The sequence below is a fragment of the Abramis brama genome, assembly GCF_963993115.1.
Source record: "Abramis brama genome assembly, chromosome: 1".
Taxonomy (NCBI): Eukaryota; Metazoa; Chordata; class Actinopteri; order Cypriniformes; family Leuciscidae; genus Abramis; species Abramis brama.
The window spans coordinates 22,823,407-22,844,261 of NC_139963.1; the positions used below are offsets into that span (position 1 = coordinate 22,823,407).

Here is a 20,855-nt window from a genome sequence, read left to right on the forward strand (position 1 = left end):
TATTTTACTGTACTCACATTGTACAATTTCTTGCTGATAAAATATTACAAAATAAGTTTTAATATTACTAAAGCTTACTTTTTTTTTTTTATCATGTAATGTTCTAACTTGAGAGACCTCTTTCAAAGAACCCAAACTTGTGAATGGTAGCATAAATTCACTGTAGAAATATACATGACTTTTCCAAGATTTTTAAAGATTTTTCTTGACTTTTCCAGGTCTCTTTTTCAGTTTTTCTGTGACTGTCTGTTTTTTATACCTTGATGTTGGGTGTGTAGAGGTTTCTAAGTGAAGCCAAAGCTGCAGAGAGCCCTTCCGTACTGTAGGACACCCACAACCCCTGCAGCACTGAGGAGGAAACCCCAACCTTCTTACTCAGGCCCTGAGTCCAAGAGACATTGGTGTTAATAAAAAAAACACATCACAACTGGGAATACATTTCTTTAATAATAGAAATTTAATAATATAAATCTTGACCAAAATCATTTACTATATACTGCTCTAGTCAGATTGACGGTATCAATTTAGCAAACATCAGAAGCGTTGCAGTTGTTATAGTTAGCCTAACCTTAAAGATGTGAGCTTTGAGAATATGGTGGCCAAGTTCGAGGGTCTGTTGTCGATTAAGTTTGCTGTCTTGCCGTGAAAACCAGAAAGCAAGCAGTGTGTGGCCACTCCTAAAGAATCATGGGAAAAGAGACAAGAGAATGGTATAATTTACTTCAGTACTGTAATGTGAGTGCAACAGGATTTCCATAGACAAAATTTGGGACAGGAATCAAGTCATTACATTTTGATGAAAGACACACATTCTGACTCCTTGAGCTCCTCACCTGGGGTCGCAGAGGAACTTGGTCTTCTCTCCATCCTCTCTCCAGATGAGCCACTCTCTGAACGAGGGGTGGACGAACATTCGCGTTCCATCGCGTCTTTTCACCAGGAAAGGCGACAGGAGTTCAGACCTCTGCTGGAAATCATCCCAGTCCAGGGCGGCTCCACGCACCATGCTGGCGTTCACGGCGCAGTAGGCCTGCTCGTCAGTTAACGGGTGTAGAGAAGCCACGGCCACGTTCAGCAGTGGAAGAACGCGTTCGAATGACGACTGAGTTGGGAAACGCATGTTCAGCTGCAACAGGTAGACCTCAGCCAGATTCACTGGAACCACCTGAACACAAACCGATATTTTTTTTAAAATAAATTTACACAAAAAGGCTGGAACATATTCATGCTTTTAGTTGTTGCCATTTAAAAGCATTTTAAATATGCTTTTAAATGGCAAAATTCTAAAATGATTTAAATTCCCCTATTACTTTATGAAAAAGAAAAACTAATGAAACAAAACAAAAAAATCATACCACATACAGTACAAAAAAATCTAAAATAAAATCATACCACACATATAAATCTAAAAAAGATAAAATAAAATAAACATGAAAAATATATAAAAATGAATAAACTAACACTACATATATCTCTGAAAAGCTCAAATAAAAATACATAAATACAAATAAATAAAATAAAAATAACATAAAAACACATATCTTTGAAAAGCTAAAATAAAAATATATAAATAAAAATAACAACACTGAAAAGCACTTATCTCTGAAAAGCTAAAATAATATATAAATAAAAATAAATAAAATAAAAATAACACTGAAAAGCTATTATTTTTGTGAATTTTATTGTTTACTGTCTTTCCTAACTGTCTTTTTTCTTTCTTTTCCTTTTTTAATAAAATAAAAATCACCACATAACTCTAAAAAGCTACAATAAAATAAAATAGTACATACATAACACTGAAAAGCTATAATTTTTTTTGTCATTTGTTTACTGTCTTTATATTATTTCATTTAATTTGTATTTTTTTATTGTATGCATGAAGTGTCACTCCTATGATGTATTTAGTAATAAAGGAGGCATCTGTGTGACCTTGTAGCTGGAGCTTTTGAGCACGAGGTAGCCCTTCTCAATGAGGTCCAGTGTGAGCTTCAGGTAGAGGTAGGAGCCCCGGCTCAGACTCTTCAGATGAGCGCTGAGTTTGGTGAAGGCCGCGTTGTCCAGCTTGCCGTTGAGCGCCACGTTGTTCTGAATCTCCTGGCTGGAGTGCAGCCGGTGCAGGATGTAGCCCTGCAGGTCCGAGTCTATCGCATCACTCTCCTCCAGACGATCCAGAGAGATACGGTGGAACGGCAACGGACGAGTCACGTCCTTAGATACAGAGAAAAAAATAGCACAGAGCAAATAAGTAAAAACATAAATGGAAAGAAAGAATAATTGCTATGGATGGATGAGATGCAGACCTGTAGTGTTGTTCTGACGGTGACCACCAGTTTGAGCCAAGGAGGGAAACGCTCAACGGTTTTGCAGAGGAAGGAAACGATAGTTTCTCCATAATCCGGTTTATGGAACTCTGCCTCATTCAACCCGTCAATCAAGATGATGAGATTCTCCTCACAGGCAATCTTCCTCTCTGTAAATATTGCACGTTTTAAATATTACATGCATGCACGTGTACGAACAGTATGCGAGTATGCATGAACACATTTACGTACCTCGTTGCAGGATCTCCAGAGGTTCCAGCAGACCCCTGCGGAAAGCGGTGAAGGGGTCCTGGACGCAGGAGCGCAGGCTGAGTGTGCTCTGCAGGTGCGGCTGGCGGAGCAGAAGATCTCGGTAGGCCTGCATCTGAGGAGCCCTGCACAACAACGCTGCCACGTTATGCACAAACTCAGGGACCAGGCAGGTGTACGCGTTGTCGGCCTGACAGTAATGGTACGCCACCACCTACAGTAGAGGGAAGGAGCACACGAGAGAACAAATATAAGCACACATTTAAATTGGGTTGAGAACTTGTTTTTACCTTTGCTTAGCAACATTAAGTTCTCAAATCCATCACTGAATTTGATTGGTCAAACATTGTTCCAAAAGTGCTGATATTTCACTGAATAATTAAGACAACAGATTCATTCAGGGATAAAATTCCAATGGTTCATACAGCTTCGTTTGGAATGTTGTTTTCAATGGTGAAGCAAAAATAAAGTAACTTCAATATTGTAATATTGCGTGTGAAACGTACACTACCATTCAAAAGTTTGGGGTCAGTAAGACTGATCAAGGGTGACATTAAAAGACTCAAATTGTTACAAAAGATTTCCATTTCAAATAAATGCTGTTCTTTTGAACTTTCTATTCATAAAATAATCCTAAAAAAAATGTATCATGGTTTCTACAAAAATATTAAGCAGCACAATTGTTTTCAACATTGATAATAATAAATGTTTCTTGAGCAGCAAATCATCATCATAGAATGATTTCTGAAGGACCATGTGACACTGAAGACTGGAGTAATGATGCTGAAAATTCAGCTTTGACATCTGAGGAATAAATGACATTTTAAATTATAACATTAAAAATAAAAAAATAAACAGAAATAGAAAAATAAGAATATTTCAGAATATTACTGTTTTTTCCAGTATTTGTCATCAAATACATGCAGCCTTGGTGAACAAGAAACTGCTTTGAAAAACATTTTTAAAAATCTTGATGACCCCAAACTTTTGAACGGTAGTGTAAGTTACTTCTTTTTTGAACTATTGTTTAAAAGCTATATCAGCACTACTGTATTCATTATTGAGTATCAGGCACTACTACTCTATATATGGCAAACACAACTCAGTGATACATATAACAGAGTAAAGGTGCTCAGACTCCTGCTAAATGTAGATTTAGACAAAAAGAAATGCACACAAAAGCACAAAACATTTCCAGTCTCTGGGATTTAGAGCAGGAACTGCTTTAAGCTCAAAAACACAATTAATTTAAAACTAGAGAAAGATTCAAAGTTTTATGAATGCATAAAACATGACGTAGTTTGAGTGCATTGATGGCCTTATTCCAATATTATAAAACTGCTTCTCCCCTGGATTCACTTCATCACGCAGTGTGTGTGTGTGTGTGTGTGTGTGTGTGTGTGTGTGTGTATGTTTCAAAAGCTTGTCATCATTAGCAATGCAAAGCTCTGAGTATATCTAATGGCTGTGCTGGGAGACTCTGTGCATATAAATATTTGATAAGGCAACAGAACTGCAATAAACCTTTGTGCTTAAAAGAATAGAGAAAGAGAAAGAGAAAGAGAGAGGAGCAATTTAATAAAGGCAAAGGAAGACAGGAACACAGAGAGATAATAAATCAATAGAAGAGAAGAGAGGGAGATTGAGAGGCAGGCTGGTCATATGCCTGGCTCTGTTGATTATGTTGATATTAGTTGGCACCTGAGAAGCCAGTCTTCTGAGCGCCTCCTCCTGGCGTCTCCGCATCTCTGGCGTCCCAGGACAGCTGCTCCCACCGGCCAGAGTGCCGTGAGCGGACTGAGGCTGGCTCAAAGGAAGTGTGTCGCCATCTGAGAGAAATACGTGGCATGCATGGGATGTGAACACTTTGCTGGATTTTGCTGAATTTGAAAGCACTTAGTAATACAATAAAATAGTATACTATAAAAACGGTGCGATATGACAATTAAAAAAATATTAAATAATAAAGGGAAATATTATAAATATACAATATAGATTTTAATATAAATATGACATATATAATTTTCATATAATTTAAATATATTATCAAAGATTAACTAGTATCATTAACTAGTCCTTTTAACCAATTAATGTTGTTTTTTTGTCCTGTTTTGAAGCTTGACAGTTGTGTTGTGATTGAAAAGCTGTGGAGTAATTCCTTTTGATTTCTGTTTCACAGACAAACTAACAGCATACAGGTTTGATGTCACAACACAATGGTCAGTAAATAAAGACCACTTTTTTGTTGTTGTTGTTGCTTAAACTAGTTTGTCTGTTAGATGTTTATTAAAGGGATAGTTCACACACAAAAAAAATCATTTACTCACTCTCATGTTGTTCCAAATCTGTACGAGTTTCATTCTTCTGTTGAACAGAAAAATTTATATTTTGAAGAATGTTGGGAAGCATACAGTTGACGGCACCCATTGACTTCCATAGTATTATTTTTTCGATTATGGAAGTCAATGGCTACCGTCAACTGTATGCTTCCCAACATTCTTAAAAATATCTTCTTGGGACAACTTGAGGGTGAGTAAATGATAACAAAATTTTCATTTTTGGGTGAACTATCTCTTTAATAGGAATATATTCCTTTAAGAGCTTTAAGCATCTAACAGACAATGATGCGATTTTCTTTTAAACGAATCCACTCACGTTTTGGTGAGGCGTGTGGACTGTCAGAGGTGATCTGTCTCATGTGGATGCCGTGGCAGCTGAGAGCAACCAAGCGAGAGATGATGGCCGTTTTGCCAAAGCCCACGTTGCCGGCAATAACGACACCTTGATTGGCGGTGGGCTCGCTGCTGCGAAGACACACGTCAACTTCCTGGAACAGCCAATCTCGACCGGTGAAAACCGTATCAGGCATCAGACTGGGCACCTCGAAGAGAAGTGGCTTTAGGGCGATGTCCGGTGGCCGGTATGGAGCAAAGCGCACTGCATCATGGGAAACATTAGGAAATGTACTAAATTAAACCGGTTTATACATAAAAACTTTCCAATATTCCACCCAAAGCCTATTTTTTTCCTTCCATTTCTTTTTACAGTGATTTTATCCATCAAAGCTGAAGTTTCACAATATTCCCCCAGTTTCATGACAAGGTTTAAGCCTAGTCCCAGACTAAAATGCATGTTTGAGCTGTTATAACTGAATATGTTACTGTCATTGTTTTGTCTCAAGATTCACACCAGTAATGTTTTTTTCTAAGGCACAATTATAAAAGTTACTTAAATATCCTAATTGAACTAAGGCCTAATCCTGGCTTAATCAAAGCCCTGTCTGTGAAACCAGGCCGTAATTTCCAAATTCAAAGCTCTGCACATTGCAGTAATCATTTTTAACCAGCAGGGGGAGATGCTTTGTCTGAAAAAGGCCAGATCTGGCAGCTTACGCAAGTCGAAGCTGCAGTGTGAAACACCATAAATCAGTGGTTGTCGAAAGGGTGCTTTGACCCATTAATGTACGCCAGAAAATACATCTGAATTAAGCCTCCACGCATCAAGAACAGGAGAGCAGCCGTCACTGAGCAGTTGCCATGCTTACTGGAACCCACCACTGTTGCTTTTGCTCATAGATTATTTGTCAAATGTATTGCCACCATGCACATAGCAAAATTTATATTCATCATCATGTTAATCCACCACATATGCTTGCAATAAATTATTAACATTCATTTTAAAAATCCTCATCTATATAATACTCACATTCACATTCACATTCAATAATATTTCCTGATTGTATAGGCTTATACTGCAACAAGTGTGATGGAGCATATTATGAGGTTATTTATCCCCCCATTTGCATGTGCACTATTAATTAGCCAGATAACATGTGAATTAATTATCTGTGCATTAGCATTAGGAGGTGGGCGGGGTTACGCAGGGCGAGGTGACCTTTATGAGCACGTGTGCTGAGCTTGGATGCTAGACGACACTATTGGAACATAGAAAGAGAGACAAAGAAAAAATTAGATAGAAACCAGGGCAGCCGAGCAGTAAAATTACTATAAAGAACTAAATCTGGGAAGGTTGTAAATAAAGAAAAGATGAAAGGAAAAATTTAACCCATAGCGTTTAAGTGGCACACATTAAAATCTCCTTTCATGGCACAGCTAGGGTGCCTTCACTTCCCTGGATGTTTTCCACAATTAAGCATCATTATTACTGGTTGAAATGGCTCTTAATGTCTTCTGAAAGAGTACTATACTTACACATGAAAGAACCTGCTTGTAATTGTGGTAAAATTATGTCATTAGCTACAGTGTGCTAGAATTACTATCTACAGTAGTTAAGTTCGGATACCTTATGTCTGACGTACAGTTTGAGCATCATGTCACTATAACTAACCACACGGATAGAGTCCACCCCCACTTCTTCATCACCTGTGCAGTCATCCTGAAATAAACAGGTTGTTTGGTGAATTGTGACTCAAGCTGTTGGAGTCAGAGAGGAAACCCAGAACTCCAGTGCTGATTTAGGAGGTGTGGAGCCTTGACTGTGAGCTTTAGACAGCAGGCTGAGCTCTGACAGATGAGCCAGCGCTAGTGCTAATAGGAAGTCAATACTTCGATCTGGACAGGAGACAGATTATGGCAAGGCAGTCCAAAGGGGAAACAAAGAACAGCAGGACGAGGGGGGGCGGCGGAGTGATCCACGGAAGAGCTGTGGAATGTGTTGAGGGTTTTGATGGCACATGCTGTGTGTTCTGGAGGGCAGATGTGAAAGACGCAAGGTGCACATGCACATCAATATAATTAACATTACATTATAGAGGTTACTTTTAAAAGGGACATTCTGCCATTTCATAGAATTCTATTTTTGTTTTTCCTGAAGTTACTTAAGCACATGATTTATAATAGACTTTTACAACTGTTGCCTGTCAGGCTGTATGAACATGATCCCCGCTGTAAGCCATGTCACACTGTAGAATCTCAGTTGTCATTAATGTCAGATTTCACGACAATCAAGACGCGTAAAAAAAAACAGACACATGCAAGAAGACTCGTCCGGAGTTTTACATCATCTATCCGTGATGCGTTCAGTGACTGTGAGCAGGATTTACACTGAAATGGAGGCTAGCAAACAAAAATCTCTAGTGTTAATTAGTGGTCGACCGATATATTGCCAAGGCCGATATATCGGCCGATATTTGGCACTTTTAAAATATCGGCATTGGGCGATACGTTTTTCTGATTGGCCGATGTGTTGGAAGCGAGACTTTTATTTTGACGGCGCTCTGGACTTTTATTTTGACGGGTGACGCTGAGAACACCAGTGCCTGAGTAGAGAACGGCAGCGCCTGATCACACAGCGCTCACTCACATTCTCCGTCTTCATTAGTTTACGATCTCTGTCAGTCATATCCATAGACTGTAAAAAAATATGGACGACGCCCCTTCGCTCTCTTCCATTGGTGAGAACTGAAGCCGCCAGTGTCCCGATATGGCGCTGACATCTTGGGACTTGAGTCTGCGCAGTAGCGATCTCGGGACCAGACCTGCGCAGTAGTGAGCAGGAAGTAAAGACGCGAAATCAAGGCTCCGCCCTCACTCTCGCAGAATGCACTCAGGGAGAGTGGATATTCTGCACACTTTTTAAAAAATGTATTGCAGTACGACAAGAGGCTTGTTAAATTAAAGTAAATACAATCTCCTCAGTCCTCCAAAGATCCCAAAAAAAATGTCCGTTGGTGCTTCAGTGACTACTTCGCTCAAAGAACCTGTCAATCACAGCTGTCAATCATGACGTTACACCACCGCATCACGTAACTAACTAAAACAAATTTATTTTAAAAACAGACACTTGAACTTACCATCAGCGTGATAAAAACGACAGCAAATGAAAGAAACCACCTTTGGAAAAAAGATATTTGAAGTGTAATTTAATTGTTTAGTTGGTCTCACGTTCCGTTGAATAACACGGGGAGGCGGGGCTTATGACCTATACTAGGACCAGTCACCGGGGGGCGATCGAGACGTTTTGGCTTCACTTTTCAGGGCTTGTGTGGCACGCTTGGTCATATCTAATACTTTGTTAGACAGAACTGGTAAACAAAGAAAGTAAATGGTATGTGAAAAAGTAAAGTGTTGCTTTTATATTATTTGTTACAGAAAAGGCAAACAATCAGGCTAAAATACTTTCTCATTTACTGTCAACATTCAGCAAATGCGCATCTACATCATTTAAACAAATCTCTGAATATCTAATAAACATTTAATTTCACAAACCTTGCAGATTTAATCGAATCCAGCTGTGATATCTTGTGAAGTGTGCATTTGTAGCCTGCATAAACGTGTTACTGCGAGTGACGGTCGGTCCGTGCGAAGTGAGTGAATGCAAACAGAAGATCAGCTTCACAGGAGACGCGATCGAAAAACTTTAAATCCTTCATTTTAAAATATGCTGTCCTATATCCAGTGGTGTCACTGTGTCATATTCATATCGTTTTCACTGTGCTGTATGTAAAATTAGCGTTACCTTGTCTTTATTTGAAAAAAATATGATTACCAGTGCGCACAATATTACCAGATTACTGAGTGCAATGTTACAGTGTTTACTTCCTTTTTATTCACATATTCATATATTTTTAAACAATTACTTTATTTGTGAAAAATACTGTAATAGGATTGCAGATTCAAGAAGTTGCCATCTAAAGCAGGGGTTCTCAACCTTTTGCAACTCATGGCCCACCAATGAGTGTTTAAAAACATTCTGAGGACCACCTTTCCACATATGATAGTATGAACACAGAATAACAGAAAATTCTAAAAGTACAATGATATACTCTGCTGTTAATCTGTTATGCCACTGTAGCAGAGTCAGCTATATAGATGAAAACTGTCCTTGTATCAAAAAGACTTTGCAGGTTTACTCAGTAACCATTCCAGTAACAATAACAGGCTAACATACCTGTAACAACAGGTCAGACACACAAGAGGGGATTCTCTCTATTTGCTGCAACACGATCTCTATAACACGAATGTTATTTCTCGTGCCATTTATAGGCCAAAAATGTTTTTTTGCGTGCATATGCGTAGGATTAGGGGTGGGGAGTGCGTGCGTAATACACGCCATACAGTGCGTATCATATGCACGCGAAAACTGCGTATCATATGCACGCCAAAAAATGTTTGCCGTATAAATGGCAGGAAAAATAAAATTCGTGGTATAGATACGAAATGTTCAACAAAGTTCATTCACCCCAATTTGCATAGCCTATACTGTAAGTGTAATTTATCAAATACAGTTAGTGATATGAACTTCACTGTTTAAAACAATATTAAACAGTCTCTGCAGCTTTGCATTCTTTAAAATGTCTCTGCAGCTTTGATGGTTTTAGCGCCTCATATGACAACATTTCTCCACATTCAACACCTGAATCCACATTCAACAACATTTCTCCACATGCGCCTTCGGCTTAAGGGGGTCGCACTGGACGAGAAGCGCAGCGGCACGTCTTTAAAATTCGAACACATCATTTTCTATGAGTGTACACACACCGGCGGCGTCTGTCCGCAGCGCCAGCTATGGCTCAAGATTCTGTTCAAAAACCTGTCGCGCCACAGAGCGCCATTTACATAGTTTTATATTAAATTTACTACATTACATTTGTATCAAAGCGTCATTAATGTAGCCTATATACTGACTTCACCCTGTGCTGCAAGATACATTTAGTTTTATATTCAAATTTACAGAAATCAGCTGCGTGGATGACCACGAAAATGACCGGATTTTCAGGTGAGATTCTCAATTAATTCAGTTAATGTACGTCCTGAGGTAAAGTGTTCAGACTGCAGACTCAGCAACGATTGTATTTAATTGTAATTGAAAATTGAATTGCAATCATAACATAGTACAGACATCATCTTAATTTCGTAATGTCCTTAAACATAACAATATTGCTGGCCATAAACTGAGAAAGTGCGCGTGTTCGATACCTCGAGTTGTAGACGCAGCGCGCGCTGCGCTTCTCGTCCGTGTGCGACTCCCTCAGTACCTGCCCTTATAAAACCAAATTTAATGTATTCAGCGTCGTAATTTCTCACAACACACTTCGAAGCTTTTCCCTGCACAGGTCTGTCTCCCACATCTGCTTTTCTTTTCAGAAAACGATTAACAATACAACAGTAACGTAATGTTACTGCGTCTGATCGAACAAACGTTCAATCTGACATGATTGGTTTTGTGATATTTAAACCTAAATTTGCTTTTAGATAATGCATTTTGACTTGACTTGAGTGTTTTTGATCATATAAATTCATAAGAACAATTAGATAATTAGAAAAGAACAAGATTTGTAAATTAAAAAATAAATAAAAATTATTTTGGGGGTAGTCTACCACTGCCTACACGGCCCACCAGATGACGCTCCGAGGCCCACCAGAGGGCCGCGGCCCACCGGTTGAGAATCACTGATCTAAAGTATAAGCATGTTTATTTTAAAGATTTGTTTTCTAATTTATTTAAAATTTATAAAATATTGATTAAAATAAATATAAAGTATATAATAAAAATATCGGCTTTATATCGGCCATCGTACTCTCTAAGATATCGGCATTGGCCATCAAAAAACCAATATCGGTCCACCACTAGTGTTAATTATGATCATGGATTGTCTTGAAAAGAAAAATGGAAAAAATGAAGACGATGTGTGTGGAGCAAGTAGTGGTTTGTGGTTGTCTCATTAATTGTCATCAGGTTTGACGCTCCTATTGGTTTTTGATTTGACGGTTGTCATAGCAGAAGCCACACTGCAAGACTGTGTGTCAAAACGTCTGACACTGGCAGAATTTTGTCTGAGGTCAAATTTGATCGCAATGGTCATTAATCAGCTGTCAGCGAACATGTCAAACTAGCGATGTCAGATTTTGGCCTAGGATCACAGGAATCTTTTAGGATTCTCAAAATTGGTCTCAGACAGCCAAATCGTGGCCAAAATTGTACAGTGTGAACCTGGCTGTACTGCATAATGTTAATCAAGGTTGTGTGTAGCAACACCCCTAGAAAGTTGCTGAATTCTAAAGAAACTGTGATATGTACAGCAACATTTGGACACAATTGACTGGATTTATGTTTCTCATAATCTTTATAGACTGTTGATCTAAAAGCTTCTGTAAAATCATTTAAATACTAGTGCAAAATGCCCATGCAAAATCAGTTCTTAAGTGTGTTTTTAGTAATTGTTGGTTTGGTGTGTTTGAGTGCTCATTGTTACAATTACACAGCAAAAGTTCAGTGACATTTTTATTTGTGCATGGTAGAAAGCACAAAGTGAACTCACAAAGTGAATAGGCTACTACAAATGATGCCCGTGAAAGAGAATGTGAACGCATTGAAAAGGATATGTTTAGTTGGTGAATAGCATAGGCTACTATTACACAGTAGCGATAACGTTAAGCGCACCAGAATGAAATATAATATTCAGAAGTAAACAGCATAGCTGACATATAGATTCAGTTTACATCGACAAATGAATACCGGTAAGCGCGTTGATTCAGGGAGCAGTGCAAAGTGCCCGTGCATAATCAGTTTTTGTGAGCTGATCGCCGTCAAAAAAGTTCTGGAGATATTTCTTAGTGATGGCTGATTTCAACAGTTTCAATATGATAAAAAATAACTTTTATATTGATTCAATGGATTATTTGCATTTTGAAAAAAAAAAAGTGTCATGAATTTATTGCATTTTTGGGAAAAAATTATCCGTTTTTATAATAAATCTTTGAAAATCAAAATCTGGATTTGAATTTTTTATGTTATTATAAGCTAAAGATGCTATGTGAAAGTTTGAAACAGAAATTTATCACGATTTGGAACCAAACTATAATATTCAGAAGTAAACAGTGTAGCTGACTATGTCAGAATGTTTATTTTTAAACCACAACCTTCTTGGGGCTTCTTTGACCGATACAACCCTCTAATGTCAGAATGTTTATTTTTAAACCACAACCTTCTAAAAATGATATATTTAACGATATCATTATCATTTCTCATCCAAACAAAGTCAAACTTGGGACTGCACTTACTCATGCCCGTAGCAAGACACCTGTCGAATTTGAAATCCATCAGACTAACGGTTCGTGAGATATGTGGTTAACAGACATACACACAGACAGACAGACACACAGACAGACAGACGTTTCTGTAATTTATAGATAGATAATTTGAGCTAGAAAATATATTCTCTCTCTATATATACACACACACACATATACACACACACACATATACATACATACATACATACATACATACATACACGCGCACGCACACACGCGCACACACACACGCGCACACACACGCGCGCGCGCACACACACGCGCGCACACACACACACACATACACACGCACGGGCAAAAAGAATGGGCCAAGCCAAAAATGGCAACATTTTTAGTGGTCTTTTATTAGCCTTTAATGACCACTTTAATCACAAATCGCTGGTTGGAAAATTAGCAAGAATTGCACAAGTACTGTAGATAAAGTAACTTAGTGCAGAATAGCCTTCCCCAACTTGCAGACAGTTTTTTACAGGAAGAAGACTCAGTGTTGTTCCACTTTGTCTTGGTGAAAATAACATCTGATCCTTCCTCTTTAGATAACAGTTTTTCAATTGTGGGAAGCAAGCCATTCTGCAATATTCTCCTGCACTCCAAAGCATTAAATGACTTTTCACAGTGAAGTATCTCACACATACCAGCAGATAAAAAGGCACAGTCTCTTTCCTCCATGCTTCACTGTGGTAGAGATGCATTTGTAATTATATTTCTTAGCAGATTTTCAAAGACACCACTCGAGCATCACCATGCAACTCATGTTCATTCATCACTCCACACACAACTTCCCATAATCTCCCAAAAACTTTATTCTGTCTTTCATGTTTTTTCTGTGACAGCAATGGCTTTTTAATTAGTGCATTTGCTTAAAGTTTGCCAATTTCCTCACCAATAATTTGTGGATAACACAAAGAGAAAAAGGTACATGTGATCACATATATGCACAAAATCTAGAAATAACGTACACACCTCTTATGTCCGCTTGTCCAGAGCGGCTGGAACCAGAGTTCTGACGTGGCATCCGCAAAGACGTGCGCAGTGGAGCCTGTCTCTGCTCATCCAGATAGGCAAGATCCTCCAGGTGAGCTGAACTGGTGGCTGAGAGAGAGGGAGAAAACAATACTGTTATTTAAAATGTTTTTATATTATATATTATCTTCATGTAAAATATTCAATGTTATTTAAAATGATTACATTTTTAAAGTAATATTTGTATAACCACTTTATGCAGTGGTATTTCATAGTAATATCAAAAAACATGGTAATACCATGGTCCAATCTGTAGTTTGAGATGGGTCAAACCCTTTGACAAACTGTGTGAGAGCTTGTGTTTGCTTAGCTTGTGGATATTAGCTTTCATGAGAATGCGTGCATGAATTTTGAGCCTTTTTTCCATTGCTAATGAGGAGGAAAGTTCATGGCGGCTTGATGCACGAGAATATTAAGAACACTGTGGGTGGCCACAGAATTGATCTCAAAGCATCTGGAGAGAGCTTTTTAATTATTTAACAACAGCTAACATTATTGTGGCAGGGTTAGCACAGATGCTAAGGACGACAGGCCACCAGCAATGTAAGGTGCCAGGTGCAACACACTAAGGAGAGTCTTTCATTCTCCTATAATCTGTTTAATTGAAGACAGATTTCAGAAAAACAACCATGGCCCCATGGCACATACATTTACAAATTACAACTTCCTGTTGGTGTCCATGTATAGATCAACAGTTCAGTAATATAACTCTCCTCAGAACCCATGTTTGAGCAGGAACGTGATTGAGAGCTGACTGAAACTTTAAGCAAGCTGGGAAAGCTGCTCTTACAAAGTTTCTAAAGCTATAATTTCCGTTTTTTTATAGACTATACAATTAAATGTTACAAAATGTAAAACCATGGAGGATCTCCATCAGCATAAAGGCCTGTTCATCATACCAAGGATGATAATAATTCTTCTAATTCTAAAAGCTGATTAACAATAAAAACCATTACAGCCAATCAGAATCCACCAGACTTTAAAGGGGCATTTAAAGTGGCAGTCAAAATAACTGCAGTGTATGCTTACAATAAACAATGTTATCTTCCTTTTGTGTGGACACTAATTTAGTCTTGTTATATTTATAGGTACCATTCTTGGTTTGAACAGGCCTCAAGGTCAGCATGAAATCAAAATTGACAATTTAGCAATAACAAACCACAACAATCCAATGATCCTAACAATTCTCAATGGACAAAATCCCGTCCTACATTTTTTCCAGTTTGAGAAGCTTTGAATACTGTACATGTCACAATAGGGACTTTAAGACACTTAGAGCCAGCACCGCTAACTGTATATTGGCTAAAACTATGGTTATCATAGTAAAAAAAAAAAAAAAATGCTATTTAGACAGCAGCTTTTGTCTTGCCCAACCCCACCCTCTCCATCTGCACTGCAGACTGTCTGGCTGGCATGACTGTGTTGCTGGATTTACGGCCGCTTGAACTGCATCACAATGACTTTGACTCTCATCACTAAACTGGTGTTTTACAGCCCCGCGTGGCGCTGGTCCAGAAAGCACGTCTGCGTTTTACACCAAATATCTGAGCATGTTCATATCTACATCTCTAAACTTTGATTGAACATGGAGATCTGTTCATTTCCTCACTTAATATTTTAAAATGGATTATAAACATACAATAATGTATGCTAAATAATTCTAAGTGATCAGACTTGCAAATTTTTTTTAACCTTAAAAACACTTTAGGTGCATTCACATTTACCATTGTTCTGCAAATGTTTGCGGGCGAAATCCAGTCATTTCAATAGGAATGCACATGATCAGGAATTTTGCGGGTGAAAGATTTCCCCTCACAGATTTGCAATATTGCCCAACAGAACGCTGTATCTGTTGATTTCTCTGTGAGCTGTGCTTCAAACATCGACACGCCATTGATAATAAACAATGGACTTTTTGCCGGCAAAATTTATAGTGTCCACACCTTTAGTCTTTAAAAGGGAAGAATCCTGAGCCATTTCTTGAGGCCAGAATATTTTGAAAACTTGGCAGTGGGTTATTTTAACTTGTGCCAGTAATAAACCACCAAGAACACCCTAGCAAAACCCTGGCAACCACCCACATGTGAATATGCCAGTACATTAATCTCTTAAACTCCTCGTATAGTGTGCTTTATGTACATATATGAGGGTGCATGTATGAATATGTGACAGGAAGTGAACACAGGAGAACATGTCAAGTCTTTTTGTCTGAAAGAATAATCAAATGCATCTTGAACTCAGAGATCAGACAGGTTTTGAAAGGGGAAGATGTGATGAAAGATGGACTGAGACTCACACCGAGAGCAGGAGAGGGAATGAGTGGGTGGGTTGAGGAGAGAAAGAAATCAAAAGTGTGACAGAATAGAATGAGAAAGATGAAAAGTTTGAGAGGTGAGCATGCATGAGTAAGAAATACAATCAGGGGTAGGAGAGAGAGAGAGAGAGAGAGAGAGAGAGAGAGAGAGAGAGAGAGAGAGAGAGAGAGAGAGAGAGAGAGAGAGAGAGAGAGAGAGAGAGAGAGAGAGAGAGGTGAGGTGAGGAGAGTACAAGAACAGACAGATGTGAAGATAGATGAACAAACAGATCACGTCATTCACTGCTGCAGCTGTCTTCACTCAGGTGCATGCTGGGAGCAGGTTTGTGTCTTCTCAAATCTTATACACGTCACACTTAATTGAGTTTTATCATTATTTACTCCCAGTTTTATGGTGCTTTTATGATAGCTTTTGTATGCCACTTTGATGTTCTATCAATATAAAACTTTATAACAGCTCAGAAAGAGTGTGGTAAATGTATTGAAATGTAAACCTGGAACTACTTCATAGCCATTAGATAAATGAATGAATGAATTGATGATGATGATGATAACAACAACAATAATAATATTAGAATACAATTTTTAAGATTATAAAGAATGACATGTAATATAATTTGTTAACCTGTATTCGTCACATTAATTAAAGTATTAAGCATGTGTTATTTAATCAGATTTTAGACATGTTCCTTTTCATTTTCTAACTATTTAATTTACTGTATCTGGGAAATTCCTTCTAGCAAACCTTCAAAAATCAACAGTAAACAAAAAAAATCTACATTGCATGGAACTGAGCTTTGGCTCAAACTACTGAGTTTGACACTATATGGATCCAAAATCAGCAGCACAAACGACAAATCCTTCATAAAACCTGGAGGAGATTCACACAGATGTCCTTGCTTTGTAGTAACGGGCCGGCATCAGGAGCTAGGAGCCGCTCCAGAGCTCAAATGGCCCATAAAGCTGAAAAGAGGGGCACGTCTATAGCTCTCACAGTAATCACTATGTGCTTTTACTGACCTTGACATTTTGAGGGAATTGGAAACACGTGCCTGTTGACTTTTAGGGTCTGCATTATGTGGGATATTTCCTGTCTCTGCAGTTCACCATTCATGAACAGAAGTGTTCAAAGACCCTCAGCTGAATGAGCTGCACACAGAGCTGACTCTAAATATTCACACGTCGTGAAAGATGAATATGAGCGTTTGTAACTAACAGGATTTGAACGCTGGACTGAGTCTTGACTAGCTCAGCATAATATGGAGGTTTCTACCATCTTACAGTTAAATAATATAAATAAACTTGTATTGCTATTTTTGTTAGAGTTTGGTTAGGGTGGTTGTCCCCCTCGGTCAGTTCGCAAGTGCGGGGCCCGGTGGGACCCAAAGGATGGCCCTGCATACATGTATATACTGCAAAGTAAGCAGTAAGCAATGCACTAGTGTGTACACTATTCTGAACATACAGTACATTAGCCAAAATTTGACAGGTGCAGAAACTTACCAGCCACAGAATTGGGGCGGGGCATGAGGTAGAGGGGGATGGAGTGGGCGGAGTGAGAGATGGAATGTTCCAGGCTCCTCTCTGGGATTTTGTTGAGGCTGTATGTGGAGGCGGCCATGTTTTCATCCACCCGATAAAGAAAGGAGTCTGTACCCATTGACTTCTGTGCCTGCCAGAGTTTCAGGCTGCCCCGTGAGCTTTCGCTGTGTTTACCTCCATGCTCAGCATTCTCAGAGTAACTTGTGAGCGTTGCTGCAAGAAAGCAATGAGATTTTTTAAACCGACATTGAGCGGTCATTATGTTTATGTACATCAATAGGGCTTTTCACACTTGAAATAGTTAACCCTGGGACATACTAAACCCCAGATAAATGGAATTCTGGGTAATCTTATTCACGTTTCACACTGCTAATACTATACCCGGGGTTAACAGTTAATCCTAGGTATTCAAAAGCTGCCGTTTCACACTGCACATTCCTAAACCCCGGGTTAAAGCTCTTACTTGCATATTTGCGGTGTCAGTGCAACTGACTGGACAAACGTAGCATGTGACATGTTACTGTGGTGGATTTTTAATAGATAAAATAGTAAACTGTATATTAAATCAACCATGTTTCTAACATCTAACCTTACTTCTCTTTTTAGGCCTAACATGATAACACTTTGAAACACAATGTACTAAAACGTTCTGTCCTGTGTTTTTGAATGTTGTATGTTGTGTTGCCATACCCCTTTTACTTTGGTTGTGTGAGTGTATAAATAACAAATTTGGGAATTGAAACTAGACAGATGACTAAATTTGAACCTTGTGATTAACAATGAAGTAATCATTAAAACAAAGTTTGCTTTACCTAGTAACAGAAGGGTTTGCATATGAAGAACCAATCAAATTCATATCATTTTGCCATACCTCCCTATTCTATAAAAACTGTTGTACTCGTGTTAGCTGGTGGGATTCTCAATGGAATGTGTCTGAGATCCTCCGGCCTTGCTTTTTGGGAGATTCCCTGAGAACTGCTCGGGAAGATCTCCTGGCCGTGATTAAAGCATTTAAAGGACATTTGCTGAAGTCTGTTTGTCGATTATTCCTGCGCAGGAAGAAAGCTAGTTAGGGAAGCAAGTTAGTTAGGTAGACTATATATTAAACGTCGATTGGAGACATTAGGGAACGTCGATTGGAGACGACCCAGATAGTTAGGTTTAGGGAAAAATCTACGACATTACATAAAGGCTCTAGCATTACACAGCCTCATATTATACATTGCTGACTGTAATATCAAGTTTTTTTATCAAGTACTTTTTGAACTATAAAGGTAAGAATGAAACGGTCTCTTCTTCACTCCAATTGTCGCGTTTTCCATCGCCGTTTGACATCTTTCCTATCATACACAGAAACGACTGTTTATATAGGCTACATCGCGCAGTGTTTCCGTGACTGCCCAAAGAACGTGAATATAAGGCACGCGATTGGTGGCCGGTTGCTAAGAATCTAGTTGTAACATTCTAAAGGGGGTTGCACACCGGACGAGAAGCGCAGCGCCGCGCCGCATCTAGGACAACTCGAGGTATCGCACACCGGACGCGCATTTTCTCAGTTTATGGCCAGCAATATTGTTATGTTTAAGTACATTATGGAATTAAGATAATGTCTGTACTATGTTATGATTGTACTGTACAATTAAATACAATCGTTGCTAAGTCTGCAGTCTGAACACTTTACCTCAGAGCGTCCCGTTAACTGAATGAATTGAGAATATCACCTGAAAATTCGATAACATCAGCAGTTTTCATCCATGCAGCTGATTTCTGTAAATGAATGTAAAACTAAATGTATATTGCAGCACAGGGTGAAGTCAGTATACATTAATGACGATTTGAGACAAATAAATGTAAATTTAATATAAAACTATGTAAATGGCGCTCTGTGGCGCCGCAGGATTTTGAACAAGGTCCTGAGCCGTAGCTGGGCACCGCGGACAGACGCCGAATGGTGCCGTCGGTGTGTGTACACTGATAGAGAATAATGTGTTCGAATTTTAAAGATGTGGCGCTGCGCTTCTCGTCCGGTGTGCGACCCCCTTAACAGTGCATTGTTTCACACTGTACAAGTTTGGCACCACAATGTGGAGTTAACCGCATAAATCTCCAGAGCAGGTTTTCATAACTCCAGGTAAAAAGCGGTGCTAACCCCGCAACTAAATTACAAGTATGAAACGTTCCTTTACTCTGGGTTGAAGGCGGTGTTTAGAACGACGATAATCCGGGGTTAAGCGCAGTGTGAAAAGCCCTAATGATTAAAAAAGACCTAATGATGACTAATGAAATTTATTCCTAAAATAAGCTACAGAACTTCTCTCACCTATAATACCACTGTCTCGGCTCTCCAGTGTGGAGGTGGGGCTCGTGATGGATCCGTAAGCACAGTCTCGGGTGCCCATATTACCTGGGGCTCCAGCGGGCAACGTAGAACAGGGGCTGCCTGGAGGGGGCGACGCTGTGCTGCTAGCTAAGCTCGAGCATGGGCTGATCCTCTGGGTCATGGAGATGCCCTGAACATCACAAAAAAGAGAGTTAGAGAACTCCAAACTTGCCACAAGTATATAAGCAATGAATGTTAATGACAAAATGAGTTGCTTGCTTTCTATTTTGCAGCCCTGACTATCCCTACTCACAGTGAAATCTCATTGGTTAAAAATCCTACAACACCTTGTACTACTAAGTTTGTGTCGGAGGCTTGAGCTTATGTTTTTCACTCATTGTTACACTGCATATATTTACTGTAGCATATTAAAGGCTTCTGCTTCAGTGAACCACTGTGTATATATGAGGTTCCTCTTCCAGAAAAGTAGCACTGCTGAATGACTTTCACACACAAAAATGCCCCCAGAAGTGGAAATCTGCTGACTGGTATTTAATGATACAGTACTGTCCCATATTTCTGCTGAGGACTGCATACTCATGTGGAATTATCTCTTTTTTTATGGCCTGGGCTGACTTAAACAATTTTTCCACAGTGACTCAATATTATGTAATTTAATACAACGTTATTGGCTTTTTATGGTATATGACTGAGAGACCGTTGAAATTTTCAACTCTTAACCAACTGGAAAAAGTAAGAAATGAGTGTATTATTTTGGCATGCTGCAGTCGGCTACAAGACATGATCTACAAAAACCAACCAGGATGGTGGATCATTTTATCCAGTGGGATGAGAGAGAGCAAGAAAGACAAAGTGAGAAACACAAACAGATAACAACAGTTTATAATAAAAGGGTTGCATGAAAAAAGTAAAGAGGGAGTAGAAAAGAGAGGGGAAGAGACATGGAAAGAATAAGTGGTTAAGCGAGTTCATGTCTGACTCTGGGTCTGCGGTGGAGGCCACATTAATGA

At 39.0% G+C, this 20,855-nt stretch overlaps 1 protein-coding gene across 3 annotated transcripts in view; it reads right to left on the reverse strand.

Annotated features, from left to right (window-relative positions):
- The window catches only part of tanc2a (tetratricopeptide repeat, ankyrin repeat and coiled-coil containing 2a), a 158,011-nt gene that overhangs the window by 13,778 nt on the left and 123,378 nt on the right, over positions 1-20,855 (reverse strand). For all 3 annotated transcript variants that reach the window (XM_084114624.1, XM_084114625.1, XM_084114626.1), the window contains 11 exons: positions 19,825-20,014; positions 17,466-17,717; positions 13,589-13,717; positions 5,226-5,507; positions 4,272-4,399; positions 2,553-2,784; positions 2,301-2,470; positions 1,930-2,208; positions 834-1,165; positions 569-677; positions 260-382 (listed from right to left, as the gene is read on the reverse strand). In XM_084114624.1, coding sequence (XP_083970750.1) covers positions 260-382; positions 569-677; positions 834-1,165; positions 1,930-2,208; positions 2,301-2,470; positions 2,553-2,784; positions 4,272-4,399; positions 5,226-5,507; positions 13,589-13,717; positions 17,466-17,717; positions 19,825-20,014 — 2,226 coding nt within the window. The remainder of the gene's footprint in view (positions 1-259; positions 383-568; positions 678-833; positions 1,166-1,929; positions 2,209-2,300; positions 2,471-2,552; positions 2,785-4,271; positions 4,400-5,225; positions 5,508-13,588; positions 13,718-17,465; positions 17,718-19,824; positions 20,015-20,855) is intronic.